Source organism: Indicator indicator, chromosome 2 (assembly GCF_027791375.1).
Source record: "Indicator indicator isolate 239-I01 chromosome 2, UM_Iind_1.1, whole genome shotgun sequence".
In the NCBI taxonomy this organism is placed as follows: Eukaryota; Metazoa; Chordata; class Aves; order Piciformes; family Indicatoridae; genus Indicator; species Indicator indicator.
In genome coordinates this window covers 33,210,559-33,231,582 of record NC_072011.1, presented here as the reverse complement: position 1 = coordinate 33,231,582, position 21,024 = coordinate 33,210,559, and the positions used below count along the sequence as shown (strand labels likewise).

The window sequence follows — 21,024 nt, the reverse complement described above, 5'->3', positions numbered from 1 at the left end:
TTCTTCCTTTTTAATGTGTATTAAACACCAGATTTGTGGTAATAGACTTTTTAATCTGAGAATTTATGAAGACAATGTAAGCTTCTACAGGATGAAAAATGTAAACACACATCAATCCTAAATTTGATAGTCAAACAAAGACAGGAGAACAAGAAAAAATACTAAACCAAAACCATAAGCACCTATCACATTGTAAATGTAGCAAGAAGCAGTAGATATGAATATTTAAAAGGGCATTCTCTCCAATTCATCTGAACTCTCTTTTCTACTAAACAGAATCTTGCCAGTATGGAGAAACAAGGGACATCCTATATTTTTATTTATTTTCATATTCCACTAACAAAATTTGGAAGACCTTACTTCAAGTATATCATAGACAGTTGATAAAACTATTCTCAGGCATCCAACCACTGGCTGTGAAACAGGAAATGCTGTAAAGGAAAGGTCTGCAAGGACCTGAAAAATCCTTGAATTTTTTCAGTTACATATATTTTATTTATTACATACAAAGTAGTTTTCAGAAACTGGTGAAAAACTACACATATGAAGAGACAATCCTATTCAGACCTTGTTTTCACAAACACTTATCCCCTGCAAGTTGCTCATGGCTACACATGCAACGAGCAAAATATTCTATCATAACAAGAGGTCTCCAAGTCATAATCAATGAGGAAAAAAAAAGAAAAGAAAAATTTTGGTTTATTTATCTGAGAGAATGGTCAGGGTTAAAGGAAAGGGAAGAGTTGAATACACAGAAACATGGTAACAGGCTTCAAGCAGGCGAAAGGCCTCTCCAGAGCTCACTGAGGGTCGAAGTTGTAGAAGCAAAGGGCAAAATTTGCCATACAGTTAGAAGTACTGTGAGTAAATAACACTAGAATTAAATGTCTACAAAAACACAAGTAAGTAACCCTGGTATCAAGGGTCTACAAAGGCTTAAGGTATGCTTTAGGAAACTTTTGACAACATCTTAGGCACACATCAAGCAGAGTTCTAAAAATCTACACTTTATGAATTTCAATCCTACTTCAAATTATGTCTGTTTCCATACGACTGCATCAACTCTTCAGCATGAAAGCTGAATAATTGTCATTAACGGAAAATAATTTACATTTTTGTCATGGCATGCTATGAAAAAGTTACAGCACAAAGGACTTTGTCTTGCCTCTTCCTCAGTGCTGCCTTGCTGGGCTCTCCTTTCCTCTCTTTCTTTTTCCATATAAGGAATAAGGTGGCCAACTGCTTTCTTCATAACTCGAGCAGACTTTATCACCTGCATAAGTAAAATGAGGGTGGCAAAATAAACATTCAAGATTAGGTATATGAATAGACTATGATTTCTATTAGTTTTCTTCTATACCCATTCAAACAAACAAAACTTCAGGTTGGTGCTTGTCTCTTCTCACAGGTAATTACTGATAGAACAAAAGGGAACAGCATCGAACTGTGACTCAGTAGGTTTAGACTGGACATTAGGAAAAATTCTTTCACAGAAAGAGTGGTCAGGCATTGGAATGGGCTGCCCAGGGAGGTGGTTGAGTCACCAACCCTGGATGTTTTTAAAGGTTGTTTACATGTGGTGCTTGCAGTTATGGTTTAGGGGTGAACCTTGTAGATAGAGTAGGGTTACTGGTTGGACTTGATGATACCAAGAGTCTTTTCCAACCTGAATGTTTCTGTGATTTGCAAAACCAGATTCCAGCTTTGCAGGCTTTTCTGTGGTAGCAGTCTGCTGGTCCTACTGGACCACATACGATGCTTGCTTTTACAATGCAATCTCCTGGACCACTCACAACAGAATTGAAAGCTATTTCAGGCCTAGACTTGGAAGGTGCTAAATGCTGTGATTTTTAATCAAATACTTTTTCTCTCTTGCTCTTTGTCCCAGGCCCAGACTTAAAACTGCATTTCAAATAAAGCAAAAAGACACAGGAAGAAACAAACCAAACATATAAAACTACATAAAGTTCTAAAGAAAGAATACTGCTGCTTCTCAGCAGCACCTCAATTTTCACAATTCCTGTGCTATATCTGAAAAAAAAAAAAAAAAGCCACAAAACACCAAAACAGTCAGCACAGAATGTTTTGCTTATATTTTAAAAAGCTAGATTTTGCAAAATGGGAAAATATATGAAATAATTTTCTCATTACCTGAGGCAGAAACATCTTTCCAGCACCAAAGAGATCACCAACAATTTTCATGCCATTCATTAAAGGTCCTTCAATTATGTTTAGAGGTCTAGGATATTTTTCCTGATTTAACCTTGCTTCTTCTGTATCTGCAGTGATATACTTCTCAACACCCTGGATTAAAAAAAAAAAAAAAAAAGAGAAACTTTTTAACTTGCAAGAAATACAGCTTTTCCTTAGTTGCCATCTCCTCAAAAAAAATCACAATGAAAGCACAAAGAGTGCACTTTAAATAGTGCTAGTCTTTAAGAATACCTCAAATGCATATTTAAAACAGGTTTTCTCAGGAAGCAAAACACTGTAGTTCTTAGGCATATAAAACAAGAGTCCCCAGCATTAACAGGTTTCTGTGTTTTTCTTAACTATGTCATAAGGAAAAACATTTATAGTCTGCCTCCAGCACAAGGGCAACTTAGTGTAGTGCTGTTAGAAGACAAAAAAACCCAGCAAACCCCAGAAAGTACAATCAGTTATGCTACAAAGTAAACCAAATATGTTTCTACCAATACTAGAGAAATAAATTAAAGGTCAAAGACTTCAGCTTCTGAAATTTGTGAAAATGGTGGTGAAATCAGCACAAATTCCCCTGTTATTAAAGTTAGTTAAATATATTAATTAGCAGCTTTTAAAAGAATAGTAGTTGGAAGATTTTTCTGAAGCCAGAAGTTTCCCTTGAAGCCTGAGCCGAGATCAAGTCTCTGAACTGATGGATAGGACAATTTTCTGCAGAGATTCACCTTTACGAGAGCATATTCCAGCCTTTTTTCCACAGAGCTTTTCCGCCACTCATCGGTCTGCACAACTTTCTTTCCTCCTTGGGCATGATTCTGAAAAGACATTCATAGAAACATAAGAAGTACAGCTACGAACTTTACTTTTAGACAAGTGAAGATAATTTCACATACTGACCCATAAAATAATTTAGATTATTCAAAAGGTATGTGCAAATCATATTGCAAACGTCCATGATGTATTACAGACATACAGACACTTAGTGAGCTCTACATCCAAAAAAGTTTATATCTCAATGAAAATGTCCACAAAACAGAATTAAAAAAAAAAAAAAAAAAAGAGGGAGCAATTTAATAATTTTCACACTCTCAAAAACGATAAAATGACTAATCTTAAGGGTTTTACTTCCGGTAACAATTTGGTTTTTGTCCCATATACTACATTTAATTTTTAAATTCTCATTAATTTGCCACTAATTCAGTTTCTGATGGAATACTTTATGGTATTCCATACTACAGCTGTGTTTTCAATCATGTGTCCTACAGAACTATTATTTCTCATGCACAGAGGTTAATCCAAACCCTCATATATTCTTTTTGCCTCACACCCACTCCCTTTTACTAAGCATGTAAAGGTCAAAAGGGCTTCAAAACGCAAGAAAGGTCATAAGCATCCACCCCAGGAAGACTCCTAAATGGGTGCACTATCCATTACTTTAACCACTATGATTTGGGCAAGTAATTTCCTTCCTCAGCCATTCTACATAATCTGATATCTTTCAGTCCTTATGAACCTCCTATACTTCTGGTGCACCAAATGCTCCTCAATATCTGGCCATCAACATTAGCAAGGGAACCATTCCAACCTAAATAGGCCATGAAGCTGTAGGGTAGGCATGCACAGATCACAGTGGGAAGTACTACATAGACAGAGCTACCAGATTATTCTTCAGAGAGAGCTCATCTCTGCCATAATACATATAGAAAACTTACTTAACCCACCACTGTTAACAAGGGATGAGGCATAAATACTGGTACTAGATATTTAAAGCTGCTTTATTTCCTATTGATTGCTACCTCATCCCTTTTTTTTTACCTGCTCATACTCTCTAGTGCTTTAGACTGTAAATTCTTTTAGGGAGGGTTTGTCATTCACTTTAGGACTGTACAGTGCTTTGTAAAATAGGGGCCCTAGTAGTTTTCCCTCTTAGATGACTTTTGGAAAAAAAAAAGGGGGGGGGGGGGCAAATCATTCATGAGATGAAGGTTGAACTCTCACTCTGAGAGGTGTGCCTATTGCTGGCTAGGCTGAGCTCTGCAGCTGCCCTTTTGGAAACAATTTTCACATTGAGAACATTTTTCTGAAAAGCTGAAACAAAAAGCCTATTGTTCCGCTACAAATACCTACTCAGGCTACCTTTTCTTAGCAGAACAACAGGAAAGCAAACATTTAGGGTAACATCATGAAATGTAAGTGTATATGTATCCTTAGCTGTATCAAAAGCAGTGTGGCCAGAAGGCTGAGGGAGGAGATTGTCCCCCTATACTCCACTGTCATTGAGATCCTACCTGGAGTATTGTGTCCAGCTCTGGAGCCCCCAACACAAGAAAGACATAGAACTGTTAGAGTGGGTCCAGAAGAGGGCCATGAAGATGATCAGAGGATTGGAGCACCTCTCTTATGAAGACAGACTGAGATAGTTGGGGTCGTTCAGCCTGAAGAAGAGAAGGCTCCAGGGAGACCTTATAGCAGCCTTCCAGTACCTGAAGAAGGTTACAAAAGAACTGGAAAGGGACTTTTTACAACAGCAGATACTGATAGGGTAAGTGGTAACGGCTTCAGACTGCAATAAACTGGATTTAGATTAGTGATCAGAAGGAAATTTTTCCCCACAAGGGTGGTGGGGGGCACTAGAACAGGTTGCCCAGAGAAGTTGTGAAGGCTCCAAGCCTGGAACTGTTGGACAGGGCCTTGAGCAACCTGGTCTAGTAGGTGGTGCCCCTGGCCATGGCAGGAACTAGATGATCTTTAAGGTCCCTTCCAGTCAAAACCATCCTATGATTCTGTGCTCTTTAAAAACAAGGGGATTATAGTGCATGCAGAGGATTTAAAAACCTGCCTCTGGAAGAACAACTCCCTTTGCCATTAACGGGTTAAAGTTTCATTTTGAGAACATGTGCAGCTATACACGTTATGGAAAATGTTGTAGGCTGTTTTTTTTTTTACCTCAAAGTTCAAATGAAGACTGATCTCTTAAATCTGCAAGTATTAAGTTCCTCCTTTTCTCCCCCACAGGCCTAGCACTCAAGCAACTGGCAAGGAAGAAACTTCAGTGGTGGTCTCTTAGAGATGTGAAAATTGAAAAGAGAATGCATATTCTACTGTTCTTTGTGCAAAATAAATTGCAGTAATTTGAAATAAAAAGAACATATGCACTTACTGACTGAAGAATACACTTTTTGCATTTAAAATCCCAACACCTTTAGACAAAAGAACTTAGAGCCATTTAATTCCACTACATTAGTGGAAGGTCTGAATAATTATTTTGAAATATGCCTCAAACTCCAAAACTTGAAGTAATAATCCTTCTCATTGTCTCTAAGTGACTGTCTGTTTGGACTCATACTTTTCCAGAACCAAGATGAAACCCAAATCAGGATGCTTACCTCCAGTGAAAACCTAAAAGTTGTAGTACCTTCTGTTAAATTTTAACAGAGCTTTGAAAGATGTATTGAATCAAGAGTGTCTTTTTTGCAACTGGGAGCTGATTTAATCCCACAGTAAAACCACCACCATGAATAAGAGTAGAGATTCCAACAATGACTTCCCGAACTTTTAGACCCAGGAGGAGTCATCACCCACTTCCATTTCTTCTTTTCGTGCCCCATTTTAATTCACATTCTGCCTTCTCCAGCACCACCGCCTAAGCAATCCCTAATTCCTGTTCTTTGTTGCCTTCCTCTTTAGGCAACTCTGAATACCCTAATGGTAGAACTCTGCTTTTATAGACAAGATCACTCCCAGATGAATTGCTTAGGCACTAAGAGCATCATCTAAAATAGCCTATGCACGAAGGATAGTTTTCAACACTTAGCCATTACTCCTGAAAACACACCACCACAGTGTAAACTACAACCCAAATTAAGCTGTGTGCACAAGTAATATCTACAGGAGCTACAAAACATGCATGCAAACCTTCTTATACACTAAAATCTAAGAACCACCTAACTCACCAGCTAACTAAGATTTTTGCTATCTTCTGTTCAGAATAGGAAATTACTAATCATCTTATGGCTGAGGATCTGGAAAACTTAAGACATGCAATCTTTGGCTTTTATCATCATCTCAAAAACACTAAATACCTGATCCTCACTTTTGGCATCAGTTACATACACTGGCACAGCCAGGAACCACAAGCAACTACTTTTACATACACTTGAAGTAAACCATTATTTACCAGAGAGAGCAGTTTACTCTCTCTCCCACACTGCACTTCTCAATTAAGCTCCAGCACAAAGACTTCCTTTGGTAGTGTGTTAGCCTTTCTGGGGTTTGGGGTTTTTTTAGTTTGTTTCTTTGGAATTTTGTTGTGTTTGTTTGCGAGGGTGTTTTGTCTGGGGTTTTTTTGGTTGGTTGGTTTGCTTCTTATTGGTTTTGAGTTTGTCTTTTTTTAAAAAGAATGCCTATACAGCTTGGTCCCCTGAAGAATCTTGATCTTTGCAAGATTTTTCAAGGCATCTAAGAATTCAGAGAGGTTCAGTCTGTCAGAGTTCATATTTTATTCTATATTAACAACTGAAGCATTTGTAGTAGCATTAGTAACTTCTAACACCCAGTGTTAGATTGACACATGAAGTTTATAGGTTGTTCTACCTGTCATCAGCAGAGCGGTGTTAAAGACGAGGTGCTAAGCTAAATACTGTTCAGAGCTTAAAAATTACCTGAGCATAATATAAAAGTTTCTCTGTTGCATCAGGATCTTTGTTCCAGATTAGATTCTCACACAGCTGTAACAATTCCTTGTGGATATCATCATACACTGGCAGATTCCCAGCATTCACAATTCCCATGTCCATGCCATGCTGGGGGGGGGGGTAGGGGGGGGGGAAAACAAAAACATGAGAGAGTCCTCCAACCAAGGCAGATCTGCTAAGTGCAAACATATGGAAGCCCAAAATACATCATACCTTAATTGCATGGTAAAGGAACACCCCATGCATTGCTTCTCGAATGGCATCCATTCCTCGAAAGGAGAAAGACAGATTGGAAAGACCTCCACTTATCCTGGCTCCTGGCAGTGTTTCCTACAGGAATTGCACATAGATTTTTAGAAAATTGTTTTCCAAAAAGGAAACCTAAACAAAGCATTTCATCCATAAAACAGTTGGCAGCTGGGCTACAGTGCATTGGCTATGCACTCTCTCTCTTCCCCGCTCCAGATCCTTCTAGCTACTCAAATTCATAAAAAGCAATTCACATCTCTGTAAAAAACAAAGGAAAAAAGTAAAAGGAAAAAAAAACCCAGCATAATGATCTGCAAGCAGCTATTATGAGTTCCATAGTCATAGGTGCTACTATCAGTCCTCTCACAGTAGCATTCCACATTTTCCCCATGCAGACCCATTTATGGCTCTTCCATCCACAGCTCTTCTGGAAATAGGAGCAGCCAACCCACCCACTTGCATATCTCAGGATCAGGTTGTAGCTGAGCAGCTAACCTGAAGGCTGCAGCCTCCCTTCCAGAATCCCTGTGGTGACAAAATAGCCTGTGGTATGTTCAAAACCCAGACTGATACTGACAGAGCATTTCCAGATAAATCAAGTTGCCTTGTGAAAAAAACTCAACAGTGCAGCTTCCTCAGCTGTATTCAGATGATGCTCTTCACTGCAGTACTTTCTCACAAACAAAAGAAAAAAAAAACCCTTTCACAGTAACAGTTTAAAAGGCAGTTTAAAAAGGACCTTCAAAAAGGTCCTTTTAGCTAGAACATGAATATGATTGTTGTGTCTAATGTATATTTACAGTAGAGATAACACATTGAAATAAATTTATGAACTATTGGAAGTTCTGCTGAAAATACTGGGGAATAGCTGCACAGTCCCCCTTGCTGATTTAAAGCGTGCATTTTGCAGCAGTGTGGTGGTGGTGTTTGGGAGTGGGAAGTGTTTATCTGTTTCGTGGTGGTTTGGGTTTTAAATAGTCTCAGCAAAACACGTCAAGATAAAATAAGATTACAACTCACTTTTATGGTTTTGGTAGCATTGATAAAATTAATGGCATACAGGTTATGTTCTTCCATTCCAGTTCCTATGGTCAAAATATTAGGGTCAAATATTATATCATTTGCATTGAACTGCACTTTTTCCACAAGGAGGTGATACGCTCTGGAACAGATTGCAATCTTGGTTTCTGTTTCTGTTGCCTAATGAAGGAAAAGAATTCTGACATGAAGCTGACAGACAACACAAAAAAAAATCAAATCCCCAGAAATCATTTATGGCTGCAGTAATTCAAGAGCAGCTCGCTTCCCATGACTTAGAAGATCATGAAACAGACCATCCTAGAAGCTGTGCTAAAACACGTGGAGGACAGAGACGATGGCTTTACCAAGGGCAAGTCCTGCCTGACCAATCTAGTGACTTTATATGATGGAGTGACTACATCAGTGGACAAAGACCTATGCATTTTGTTCCCCAACATTTCATCATCCCATGCAAAGTTTAATAAGTGGGTTTTGACATAATTAAACTAATTACCAAAGATTCCACTCTCACGCAAAACTCAGCTTCTGAACTAGAAAAATCTTCTAGGAAGGAAGAGTTCTGCATGGCTGAATAGAAGAAACACACTCTTGTGCTAGCAGAGCTAGAGTAGTACTTGGATTCCTCAAAAGTAAGCAGCGTAAGAAACACGCATCAGAGCTGAAACCACCGCTAAGATTATACAGATCTCTGAGTCATCCATGTCAATAAAACAACTTTGTCTGGCAGGAGAGTAAAAAAGTCTTCCACTCCAGAAGAAAAACATCTCTCCTTTAAAGCAACACTTACCTGTCCCATTTCATCAAACGCCATGACAACCACAGCTGCTCCATACAACTTAATCTTCCTTGCTTTCTCCAGAAAGTCCTCCTCACCCTCCTTCAGACTGATGCTGTTAACAATGCATTTCCCCTGGCAACATTTCAAACCTGCTTCAATCACTGAAAAATTTGAGGAGTCAATGCATAACGGCACCTGTAAATAACAGAGGAGTAAGCCATGGGAATACATACAAGCTGTGAATTAGAGTTCCACATGATGTTCACCCATTTGGACATAAAAATGTACAAACATGAATCAATATTTATGAACGTTCCCAGCTGGTATTTGTATATTGACTTTGCTTTAAATGCAAAATTTATTCAAGAGCTTCTATGGCATCTCCATCACTTATCATATAGAGACCTATACTTTTTCCTGTATTGTCTGGTGGTTTCAAATTACTCATTTTTAGTCAATGCACATTGCAGAAGTACCCATCCTATATCCATAGCAATTTTAAGTTCATGGAAACTAACACCATTATGCACTGCCAATATATAGGTTATGGCTCAAAACTGCTGCAAAAGGAACCTGAATCATCTTTTCTACCCCACGAAAATAACTGGCATATATTTAGCTAAAATAAGACAGATGATCTTAAAACCTCTGCTTCCTCCAAAGGCGTTACCTATTATAGTACCTTTTCCTCTTGCGGAACACCTAAATCTGCTTATTAAGCACCTAAACTGGTTACTTAATAAATCAGTATCAAAACTTTCTGAAAATTTCCCAACTCAATAAGAAGTGGAGTAACTCAATAACAACCTTTGCAATATCAGGTTCTGAAGAAATCAAGTTACAAAATTTGGTCATTGCAGCAGGGCCATCCAGCATCCCATCATCCATATTGATGTCAAGAATCTGGGCCCCCATTTCAACTTGCAATTTGGCTATACTCAAGGCTTCCTAAAGAAAAAAGCAAAAAACCAAAATCAAAATCAGTAGAAAAAAAGCCATTCTCAGAATAACATTTCACTTCAAAATAAGCATTCAGACAAAAAAAAATTAATTTATTAGACATCCCATAGGAAAACAAGGAAATGATCAGTGATACACGACAACATAAAATAGTTGTTAGCATGGCACAACTGATAATTAATCTGTTTACAAAAATATGACACCAGAGACCTAATGTGCAGGTAGTGTCATTATGTTTAATTGAATGATTTAAAGATTTGCCTGGTAACAAGGACTTCTAACAGCACAAGGTCACAGGAAAACAGTCTTTGTGATGGTGTGACATAAGGGTCTTGTATCACAAGCTCTGCTGTTTAATACCACAGAGTACTTAATTTTTGGAGGATGTTTGACTTTTCCAGCTGTAGAATAATCACCAAGTGCTAAGAGGGAAATACTAAAGCTTTCCATCTGTCCCACAATTATCTGAACACCCCAGTCTGTTTGTTTTCTCTTTTTTGTCAAACTGCAGACTGAGATTTTTAGTTGCTCACAGTCCCTAACAACCTGTGCTTAAAGATCTCATTATTTAACAGGCCTAACTTGCTTCATGACTTCTAAGAGGTTAAGGGTCAGACTCTCTAAAAAACAAAGGCAATTTTATTTGCATCAACTAGAACAGCAGCTCATACTCTGGGACAGAGTCTCAGATCTCAAGAAATATCACTCTACTATTTCTTTGAATGTTACAGTAACAATTTACAGAAGAATGAGCCTTACAGCCTTTTCATTTCTGCCTTGCAGCTGTTTGAAGAAAGGAGTTACCTTCTAAGCACCCTTTTCTGTAGCAACTCTCGTGTAGCATGCTGGAGCCAGTATTCAAATATATAAAGATTAGATGCAACCATAGCACTAACCAGGATTGGAGAAGGGAGGGAAAAGAGGGATTACATTCCCTCCTCTCTCCTCTGTAAGATCACGACTAGATACAGCACAGACCAGGACATTTTCTCAACTATCATCAGCTCTGTATCTTAGTGCAAAATGTTTCCTGAAACATTTGCCAAAAAAAAAAAAAAATCAACCAACCAAACACAAAACAAACCTAATAACACAGTGCAGTGGAGTAGTGAAAAATCAGAGCATCAGTTATAAAGATTACTGTTAAAATATTTACTTCGTAGTTGCCTCCCATGATGAGCTTAGCAAACTTCCGTGAGCCTGCAACATTGCAGCGTTCGCCAATATTAACAAAGTTGGTGTATGGGCCAATCCTGAATGGCTCCAGACCTTAAAAAGATATTTTTTAACATATTTGTAAAAGCAGAGAAGAAAAATAAAAACCACACTGTTTAAGAAAAACAAAATCCCTTTTCTAAACTGTGAGAAGAGGTACCTTTCTCTTTAAGAACAGCAATTTCTCAGCACATCATGATGTGCACAAACCTAGTGAACAACTAGCAAAGAATGCAGTGAAACAAATATACATGACAAAGGTGTCTGTCCTTCCTCAATGACAGTCAATAATTTACCTGACCTACAAAAAATAACAGCCAGTTTGTCCAAAGAAAATTACATGAAGCCACAATTCTTCAAGCACCTATGTGTATGCACAGACATACCTTCTCTCAGCTTCCACATTATCTCATGACTCTACCCCCACCAGAGAAGCCCACTGAATTGACCAACAAACAAAGACAGTTCCTAACCACATACCCACGTTCAGAGAAACAAGTTAAATGTGCAATAAGAGGCAAATGAACTTTACACAACAGACTAAGCTAATGTATAAAACCACAGGCCAACCATGATTTACTGAACTAAGGCTAAAGTCATTTGACTTTGAGAACAATACCAGACCAAAAAGATGGTACTATTTTATTTGGATAGACGGCTCAAAGTCTTAAAAGAAGGCCTGCTTGAGGAACACACAGATCTAGACTTGGCTAAAATAAAAAGACATTCTAGACCTGAATATATTGCTGGAACACTGTCCCAGTACAAATGGACTGGCATCTGAAGTGACACAATGTCACGGTAGGGGCAAACAGGCCCAGCACAAAACCCAGACAGACCCTGATGTGTCTAGACATGGTCCCCCTCTCCCACCTCCTTCCTGCAGAAAGTCAGGAAAAGGAACAAAGGGGACCGGACCATGCATGTCTGGTAAACAACTCTCCTTCTGGGGTAAGAGCACAGGTACTGGCCACTGCTCCTCCCTGACCATGCCTATGTTCCTGCCTTTTCTGGCCACGGCCTGGCAGAACCCCTTTTCATTGGGTAACTATGTGCCGGCTTCAGTTGCCCTGTTGATCCAATTGAATCTCGGGTAAGATATATATACAGGCTGATTTCCAGTCACCTTGCCTTGCTCAAGCCTTGCTTGAATTGCCTTGCTTGAACCTGCTTGGACCTATCTTACTTGAAGTTGGCTCAAGTTGCCCTGCCCTGCCTCAAGTGCACAGTCCAGAGCCTGGGATAAAAGGCCTACAACACAGCAAGCTAGAGAAGCCATGAGCTTAGGAGCTGGAGCCAAGCCTAATTGCCCTTGCAACTAGAATTTTGCAATGCCTCAGGACAAAGCAAGTGCCCATTGCGAAGAATGAGTTGAAAACTGCCCACCGTCCGCTGAAGCCAAACCAGCCTGGGACTGCGTGGCCGTCTTGCTGGCTGTGCTTGAGCACCATTTTGCTCCTGGGGATTTTCTCTTTCTGATGTTCCTACCAGTTTGCATAGAATTGTTAAAATTGTTATATTTGCGTAAATACTGTACATTCCCACTGTAAACATATATTCCAACTGTACAGCAAACCTATTTAATACATTTTTGGCAATTTTTCATATTAATAAAAATATTAATATTTTAATATTTGCCATAGTGTTTATAAATCAAACAATCATATTTCGTTAACACACAAGACAGCTCTCTCACAGCAGGTGAATTAGGATCTCACCCCTGCTCTCTCTTTGCTTGACCCTTCTGTTGCAAAGTGAAGGTAAAGACACTCACCATTAGAAAATGCCTAAGACTGCAGGATAAAATATGCTGGCGTGGCTCTATTATACAAGACTGTAGTAAAATGCTCTATTAATACTTTGGTCAAGACAGTAAGATTTAGGTCTGGTTACACACCCATAACCTTGCTGGATTAAGGTAGAACAAGAAACCCATAGTGCCATTCTAATCAGGAGAAAACTGCAAATAAATTTATAAAGGAACACTGCATAAGTTATAAAGTTCAAACTGTTACACTGTTTTACCTGATAGCAGCATGTATCCTTGAGAGAGAGACGGTGGAACACGAGGCTTACAAAATTTCACAGCTTCAGCAATTTTCCTGAGTTACAGAAAGTGGAGAGCGAAGTTTTTTATTAAAATTAAACCATTCCAGAAAAGACTCAAACAGAAAACGCTAGACATAGACCTACATCTCAAATTTAGCCCTGTAGCTGACAAGAATAATTAGCTAGTTTAACTTTGTGTAGACAAAGCAAAAATATGCTCCCAGAAGACTATCATAGCTGTTTGTAGGGAATGTACAAAGCAAGTACAGAATGTGAGATACTATGCCAATGGGATAGTAGATGGGTATCAGAAACATTCCTCAACCACTTTGGCTCTTACCTTAGTAATCATTTGTTGAGTTGAGCAACTGTTGATGACCACAGCAAGAATAAAAGTGACCAACACTGTTCAGTGCTGAGACAAGTTTCTCAGATGCTGGAATGACTCATGATGTTCATGTTCATTTTCTCCTTGCCCCAGTCAGGAGCAACACACAGTGTCATCTACATGTTCACATACCACCTCTTCCCAGTCTGTAAATGGATCACAAGGGCTCCTTCTCTTCCAAGCCCAGATGAAAAACAGAGATTTTCCCACTGACCTGATTCCAGTGAGAAAGATCAAATGCTTCTTCTGACTGGCCAGGACTAGTGCCAACAGCACTCCTAGATACTTTCCAACATTCCCCCTGCAACACCCTCAACTCCTTCCTTTCTTCTACCAGCAAAGGAAACCTGAAGTTTCACCTTTTGGCAAGGAGCACAAAAAAGAAGAATGTATGGCTACAGTAGGAGAAATGGGAGGTCTATTATATCCAGTGGTGAAAAGGGAGGAATCATTCCAAAACAATTTGAAATAACAAAACAGCAAAGGTATAACCCTGGTTTGAACCATGCCTTTACCCACTCTCATTTCACATTACACATGCCTATGAAAGCCAGGTTATTGCTACTCCATATATTGCACTTGGCATTCACTGCTATTGGTATTCATGTGATCCATCTTTTCAGGAAACTCTGAGACAGGCCATGGAATATTACTCCACAGAAGCAGCATTTAATCTACTTCCCATTGCACCTAAAGTTGTGGTTCATGAGGTACCTGATATGTGCTGGTGTAGTACCACAGCAACCGCCGACTATGTTGACCAAACCATCCAAAGCAAAACTCTGCATGAGTAAGGGAAAAAGAATTTTGTTTTAACTTAATAAAGATAGATAGATAAAACCCCGAAAAGATAACCTTTTTCTTTTTTTTTCATAAGCTAAGCTATCAGGAAGAACACAAGTTAAAAAAAAAAAGGCTATTATAAACCCATCAGTACTATTTCTTCTCTTATGGATTTGTCTTGAGATGTGGATTCCCAAGGCTAACCAGCAATTTCAACACCTACTTTTTAGGAAATTACATTTTAAACTGGCCTATTTTATACTGAAGTCCCAGATGAAAAGTTGGGCGAGTATCAAAGAAAAGTCATACTATATTATAAGAAGGAATTAACATGCATCAGATACTGCATTCTCACTGACAAACTGCAAGTCTAGCCACATACTTCTCTGTCTTCCACAGATCAAGTGGCATGTTGAAGGACACCCTCCACTAGAACACTACCACTATCAGTGGCTCCTGTATACACAAATCTATAAAATTCTGGTAAGTTCATAAAAGTCACTCAGCTTTTTTTATTCTAGAATGTAAAGGTATGAACCCAGAAGTGCAAATGAGTAACATCCACAGATCAAGCAGGAAAACATGAAAATAATTAAGATTTTCTAAGTTTCCTAAATAGTTTTTCCCTAACCTGGTATCTCAAACCAGCATCATTTAGCAAATTGCTTACAAACAATCCAAATGACATATGGAACCATCTAAGGAAAAACAACACAACACACCACTGTAACTGTGCATAAAACACAAGCAAATAATTCTAGTCTACTAATATGTCAGATATGACACACAATAAATAGGTCATACCTTTATGTGCTTGGCAGTCACTTCTGGAGTTTCATCATAACCACCGAAAGTATTGGGAAGACCTTGAAACATAATTTTTTCCAGTATTACAATTTGTTTATAGCTCACAAGAACAGAATTAAATTCCATCAAAGATATATATAAGTAGCTACACTCGTATGAGGACTAAAACACTTCATCACCTTTGCAATCATTATTCAATAGAATATAAATTAGGCTAATGAGCATTGTGTGCTCACTGTCACTGAACAAAAAATTACATTCAGCAGTTTAAAATATTCTTAATTTTTCCCTAACAGTGAGAAAACCCCAAAACCCCGCATCCCAAAACAAAACATCTTTTTAAGGTATTTCAACTCAATTTCTGCTAATGGGCTGTGATGGTTTAGTTACATTTCAACACGTTCCCCACACACCTGCATTGGGGTAACAGATGACGTAAGCTGTTGTACATTTTCCGATTGTTTCAATGAATGGCCGCATTTCAACTGCCCCTAAAGCACAATTTAAGCCGATACTGAAAAATAAATTTTCAAAAATTATTTTGAGGTAAAAACACCTTTTACAAACAAACCAGACAAATGTTAGTGCTGGCAACTGCTAACACCTGCCATCACCTACAACAAAACCAACCTGATCTCCAACTTCTTTAATCATCATCATCAACACAGCAAGACTGTGCAAAAAGAGAACTCTTGGGTGCAAGAAAAATGCAAGAAGGAAGGGGGCTGGACTGAATTGAACAGGGAACAGTAAATCAAGATTTCATTCCAAAATCCAGGAAGGAAGTGGCAGCATTTTGACAGCAACTGCAGCAACATGACAGCTTTGTATTTTCTAGATAAGAGAGAGAACAAGTGGAATGAGAATGACAGACTGGAAAGGAGCCTTGTGCTACAAGAACTATAAGAAAAGGTTGGAAAAAGCAAGACATGCTTCAAGCCGTTAACTCATTTTCTTTTTAAATGTTACATAAATTATGTCAACCTTGGAAGAAACCAAGTGTCTCCTCCAAGATGCCTCATGGCAGCACTAAGCTTGGGCAACTCAACCTGCTATATCTTAGTAACCAAGACAGCACTACAGCAGAATTATTTTTACATTAATAAGCTTCTCAAACAATTTTGTCAGTATGTGAGGTACAATCATGTTTTCTATGGGTCAGTGATAGATACATAAATGTGACCTGCACTCAAAATGTCTACATGGATACTAAAAAGGGAAATGTCTCTTTCAGAAAGTTTCTAAGAGGTTTTCTGATCTCTCTTCACCATTCTAGAAAGCATCTATGAGCACTGCAAAACTCAAAAGGTGCTCACAGTGCTGCTAGAAGAAGCTTTCACCTTTCCTGGAAAGAGTCTCAGACAAGATGCAAGGTAACTCACTGAAACCGCAATAGATAACAACTACATCTCACAACTGAATCACAGGCGCTGCCTCAGAGGTAAGTTAATGAAGTGCACATATGCCCATTGCAGAAGTCAAAAGCAGTAAAGCCCTGCACAGGACTTGAAGCACAAAATGGTTTTTGACTTTTTGCTTGTTTCCAAGGAGTAGGCATGGCCTAGTAACTGCATAAGTAATAGCAGTAAATACTTGCAGCCAACTTCACTTGTTGAACAGAATGACAAATCTTTGAGATCCGCAGCACTCCCAGCCACATCTAAAACTGTGGCCTTCAAGATTACACAGTCACATAACAGGACCAAATGATATACTAACTTCTTCCAACATCTTAGGTGTGGTTTGGCTGGGGGAAGGGTGGTCATATATGTCATTTTTTTTAAAACAGACAGTTCTACCTTTAAAATGCTTTTTCTAATGTATCTCATATCAGCCATTCTGTTTAAATAGAAAGCCCCTTTTATTTTTATTTCCCTGTCCAGTGTTTACATACAGTTAATTCCTTCATATGATTCCCTGAATACAAACAATATGCACAGGGAATACACAATCATAGCAATGAAGTTCTGGAATTTTATTTCAAAGTGAGGGCTCATCCCCCAGGATTTTCTAAGCAGGGCAAGGTAAGAATGGTTAATGAGACTCTCCTTATCAATTGCAGATGAATGTAATGTATTTCCTACTGTTAAGTCATTCAATTTACAAGCTTCCAGCTCACACTCCCCATACCTTTTTAAGCTCTTTCCTGCATTGGGCAGATTCATCTTTCCTTTCCACATTTAATATCCACCTGTCTTCAGTTCCCAGTACAAATTGATCTGCCACTCTCTTTACCTCTCTTACCAGAGAGATACTGCAAAAGCAGCCTGCATACCAAACAAACAAGCACTTCTTGATGTTCTGACTTGACTTAGTGGGTACTGGTCATCCAGACTGTCAGAATTATTACCTGCTAAAAGGGTTGTTAGTACCAGAAAGCGTAGTGACAGGACAAGAGGTAACAGTTTCAAACTGAACGAGGGTAGAGTTAGATTAGAGATTAGGAAGAAGTTCTCTACAGTGAGGCTGGGAAGCACTGGAATAGGTTGCCCAGAGAAGCTGCAGATGCCACCTTCCTGGAACTCCTCAAGGCCAGGCTGGATGGGTATTTGGGCAACCTGTTCCAGTGGAAGGCATCCCAGGGAAGTACAACTGGAACTAGATGATATTTAGGGTTCCTTCCAACCCAGAAAAAAATCTGTAATTCTATGAAATATATTTATGAGCATAAGAGGATCCAAGCATTCCTTGTTTCAAAACTGCCGTGTCAAACGAAGCACAGAAATGCAGACTCATTCAGAAACAAAGAGCAGCTTCTGTGGCCAGTAGCCAGAAGCCTTGAATCAAACTGCTGGTATGCTATCTCTGCTGCCCTAGTGTAATAACTGTCACATCCTCATTTTAAACATGACCTCTCTCCCTTGCTCATTTCTTCACAGCAATCACACATCACTTCTTGTGAAAGCTAAGGCTGCAGAGTGCCCTTGGGACCAGAACAAACACCATGTTAGAGCCCTAAACTCAACATATGTCTTCTTAATGCTACCTCAGTAGAAACAATGACAGGATACAAAATAACATGAAGGGCATTCATGCCATATCTGAGCACCTTTCATAGCAAGCAGCCTGCCACATATCTTTCTGCACTTAGAAGCACACAGTTATGAGTTTCTCAGCTGCAAGCAACAGGACACAGAGCACACACTTTTTAGGGGAGAGATTCAAACTGAAGTGATGTAAGGACAATAGGACATACAAAACCAAATGGAAACATGGGAACACATATAACATGATCCCTAGGAAACCGCTACTTAATAGCTTTTTCACAACCTTGAAGTCAGCCACTCTGTACCAATTTGGCAGCAGAAACAACATCAAACGCAATCTGCTCCACAACTAAAACCCTTCTGCCACAGTGCTGTATAGTAGCCTTTGCACAGATGAGAAACAAGCCCCAAGCATTCAGAACCATAAAACAGCTTTTATGAAATATGGTTTAATAAATTCTTGATTTCTGCTCCAGTGCCCTTCTCCCCTCTTCAGAGGCAAGAGAGTTATAAGCAAGATTATCTTAGACTGACTCATGCCAAATATGGATCACTAGGCTGTGATGCTGAGAGAAGAAGTCAACTACTGTTCCAAGAGGCTCCATATGTCACTTCTGGAGCACCGTCTGGTCTGGGAAAGTGGAGCCTCAAGGGCAGTCAGGAAAGCTGTGAATGCAGTCTTCTGCTTTCGTACCACCAAGATGACAGATTGCCTGCTTTAGCTTGAATTTTGTTGTAAAAACAAGTAATGGCTCACCACAACGTGCATGGCATGCACTGCTAACTACAAATTAAATGCTTTATGTTAGAATTTTTTAGGAAGAGCCATCAATTTCCAGCACAAATTTTGGCATGAAGAATCAACCCAAAAGAAGAAGTGGTAAGGAGGGAAAAGAAGGCAAGGATGTAGAATAGGATATTCAAATTAACATGCAAAACCTTGCACAATGACCAAATCTGCTACATTATGCATTTTCACAGATCTCAAGTTCATATTTCTTTCAACTTTTCTGCAGGAACAGAGAAGAATGCAAGTAAATGGAGGCATCAGGATCTCTCAACGCAACAATTCACACCCTTGAGAAAAACACTCAGGGAATATATACAGTTTTGTACGAGTTCAGTAAAAAGCACACTGGAACAAAATCTTAGGATTTCAAGCCACCCTAAAACATTCTGAGCTGGCAATGCTTCCCTCTAAGAAAGATGTAAGCTCTGCCCATACCAGGAATTAGTTCCTTGCACCCTCTGAGATGGTAGAAGATGGCAAACCACAATTTCAGAATTCTTTTTTTAGTGCTTTGACCAAATTATGACTTGAGTGGCTGTTGCAAACACAAAACTCTAGATTATTTAGGACAGCGTTTTAAAAATTCAGCTTCTTGGAAACAAAATTTCTGCTGAAGGAATGTGAGCAGAACATGTTAGCAATACATGTGATTAAATGATCACATGATCCCAGTTAGTATAGCTTTCAATTAGCTGCAAGCAAGGCTTTAAAATAGAAAATAATTAAAATCTACAGACAACTTACTGAAAGAAAGATATATTTCCTTACCAAAGTGGCTTGCTGTGGGAAACGCTAATGACAAATGCCTCTCCTGTCTGGCCTGAGAGTGTACGCCCACTCTTGTCCACAATGGTTCCAGAAACCTAAATATCAATTGAACACAGAGAAAGAACAACTAAATTAACAATAAAACCAATTTAAATGGCTGAACTGCTTAAAGCCAAAGAGGGACCTGTGCTCCACGCAAGTGATGAGGCACAACTTAAACAGAAAAATTAATCCCTTTCCTCCCCATAAACATTAAAATAGTTAGTCCAAGGAAAGGCAAACCTCTCTTTCTCTCTCACTCCCCACCTCAGGATTAAAAAAATATTTAAAAGAAGGGGTGGTGAAGGAAAGAAAACTACCACAAACATTCAGCAGCAAAGGTAGCATTAGTAACACTGTATCGCTCTGATAATGGCCTCTGAACCAATCTGCAGTGGTTACCTGTTCAGGCAGCTATCAGCAGGCACAGTTCCTTCTCCTGTTCTCATCCTCCCTGCCTCCTCCTTTATGTTATTTCAAGCCTCAGGACTGCTATTAAGTTATTTGGTGGTGGTTGTTGGGGAGGTGGGAAAAGGAAGGGCTGGCCTTAAAACAAGGTATTCCTATTGCCACAAGGGAATATTACATGTTCCAACTTCATAGTGGAGATAGAAGTCTTAACCAGTGTAATCATACTTCTGTTGTACTATAACAGAGAGAAATGTGCAAATAATGATGTCTTGACCCCAACTAAAAGCTACAACGTTGAGAACTCTGGAAGCATTTGAATGAGCCAGAAAAACCTTCCCAAGTTGACAGATTTTTTTTTCCAGAAGATGGAATGAGTTTAGGAAACTCCATGGTAAATCCATTATTCACTCTAAATCATGCTTTAAAATTGCTTCAAACTACTTTCCTTCAAACTAGTACTGAAGCAGTGAAGGTTGAGGGCAGCCTTGGCTGTAGCGATCATGAGATGGTAGCATTCAGGATCTTGCATGGTAGGAACAGAATATCAAAGCAGGATCGGTACCTTGGACTTCAGCAGGGCCAACTTTGGCCTTTTCAAGCAATTGCTAGGGGAAATCTCATGGGACAGGGTGCTAGAAGGCAGAGGGGCCCATAATAGTTGGATAATATTCAAGAACCACTTCTTCCAAGCTCAAGATCAGAGCATTTCAACAAGCAGAAAATCGAGAAAGGGAGCCAGGAAACTTGCATGGTTAAGTAGGGAACTGCTGAGCAAACTCAAGTGGAAGAAGAGAGTCTACGGATCACGGAAGGAGGCACTGGCCACTTGGGAGGAGTATAAGACTATTGTCAGAGGATGCAGG

General features: G+C 39.2%; 1 protein-coding gene across 1 annotated transcript in view; it reads right to left on the bottom strand.

The window, feature by feature from the left end:
* Positions 1-21,024, bottom strand: part of MTR (5-methyltetrahydrofolate-homocysteine methyltransferase) — a 45,778-nt gene that overhangs the window by 13,561 nt on the left and 11,193 nt on the right. The window contains exons 8-21 of the mRNA XM_054396835.1: positions 19,712-19,806; positions 15,580-15,680; positions 15,164-15,225; positions 14,291-14,358; positions 13,165-13,241; positions 11,081-11,193; positions 9,772-9,912; positions 8,974-9,159; positions 8,166-8,345; positions 7,110-7,226; positions 6,864-7,004; positions 2,928-3,017; positions 2,152-2,304; positions 1,166-1,273 (exon numbers count right to left, since the gene is read on the bottom strand). Of these exons, the coding sequence (XP_054252810.1) occupies positions 1,166-1,273; positions 2,152-2,304; positions 2,928-3,017; positions 6,864-7,004; positions 7,110-7,226; positions 8,166-8,345; positions 8,974-9,159; positions 9,772-9,912; positions 11,081-11,193; positions 13,165-13,241; positions 14,291-14,358; positions 15,164-15,225; positions 15,580-15,680; positions 19,712-19,806 (1,632 nt within the window). The remainder of the gene's footprint in view (positions 1-1,165; positions 1,274-2,151; positions 2,305-2,927; positions 3,018-6,863; positions 7,005-7,109; positions 7,227-8,165; positions 8,346-8,973; positions 9,160-9,771; positions 9,913-11,080; positions 11,194-13,164; positions 13,242-14,290; positions 14,359-15,163; positions 15,226-15,579; positions 15,681-19,711; positions 19,807-21,024) is intronic.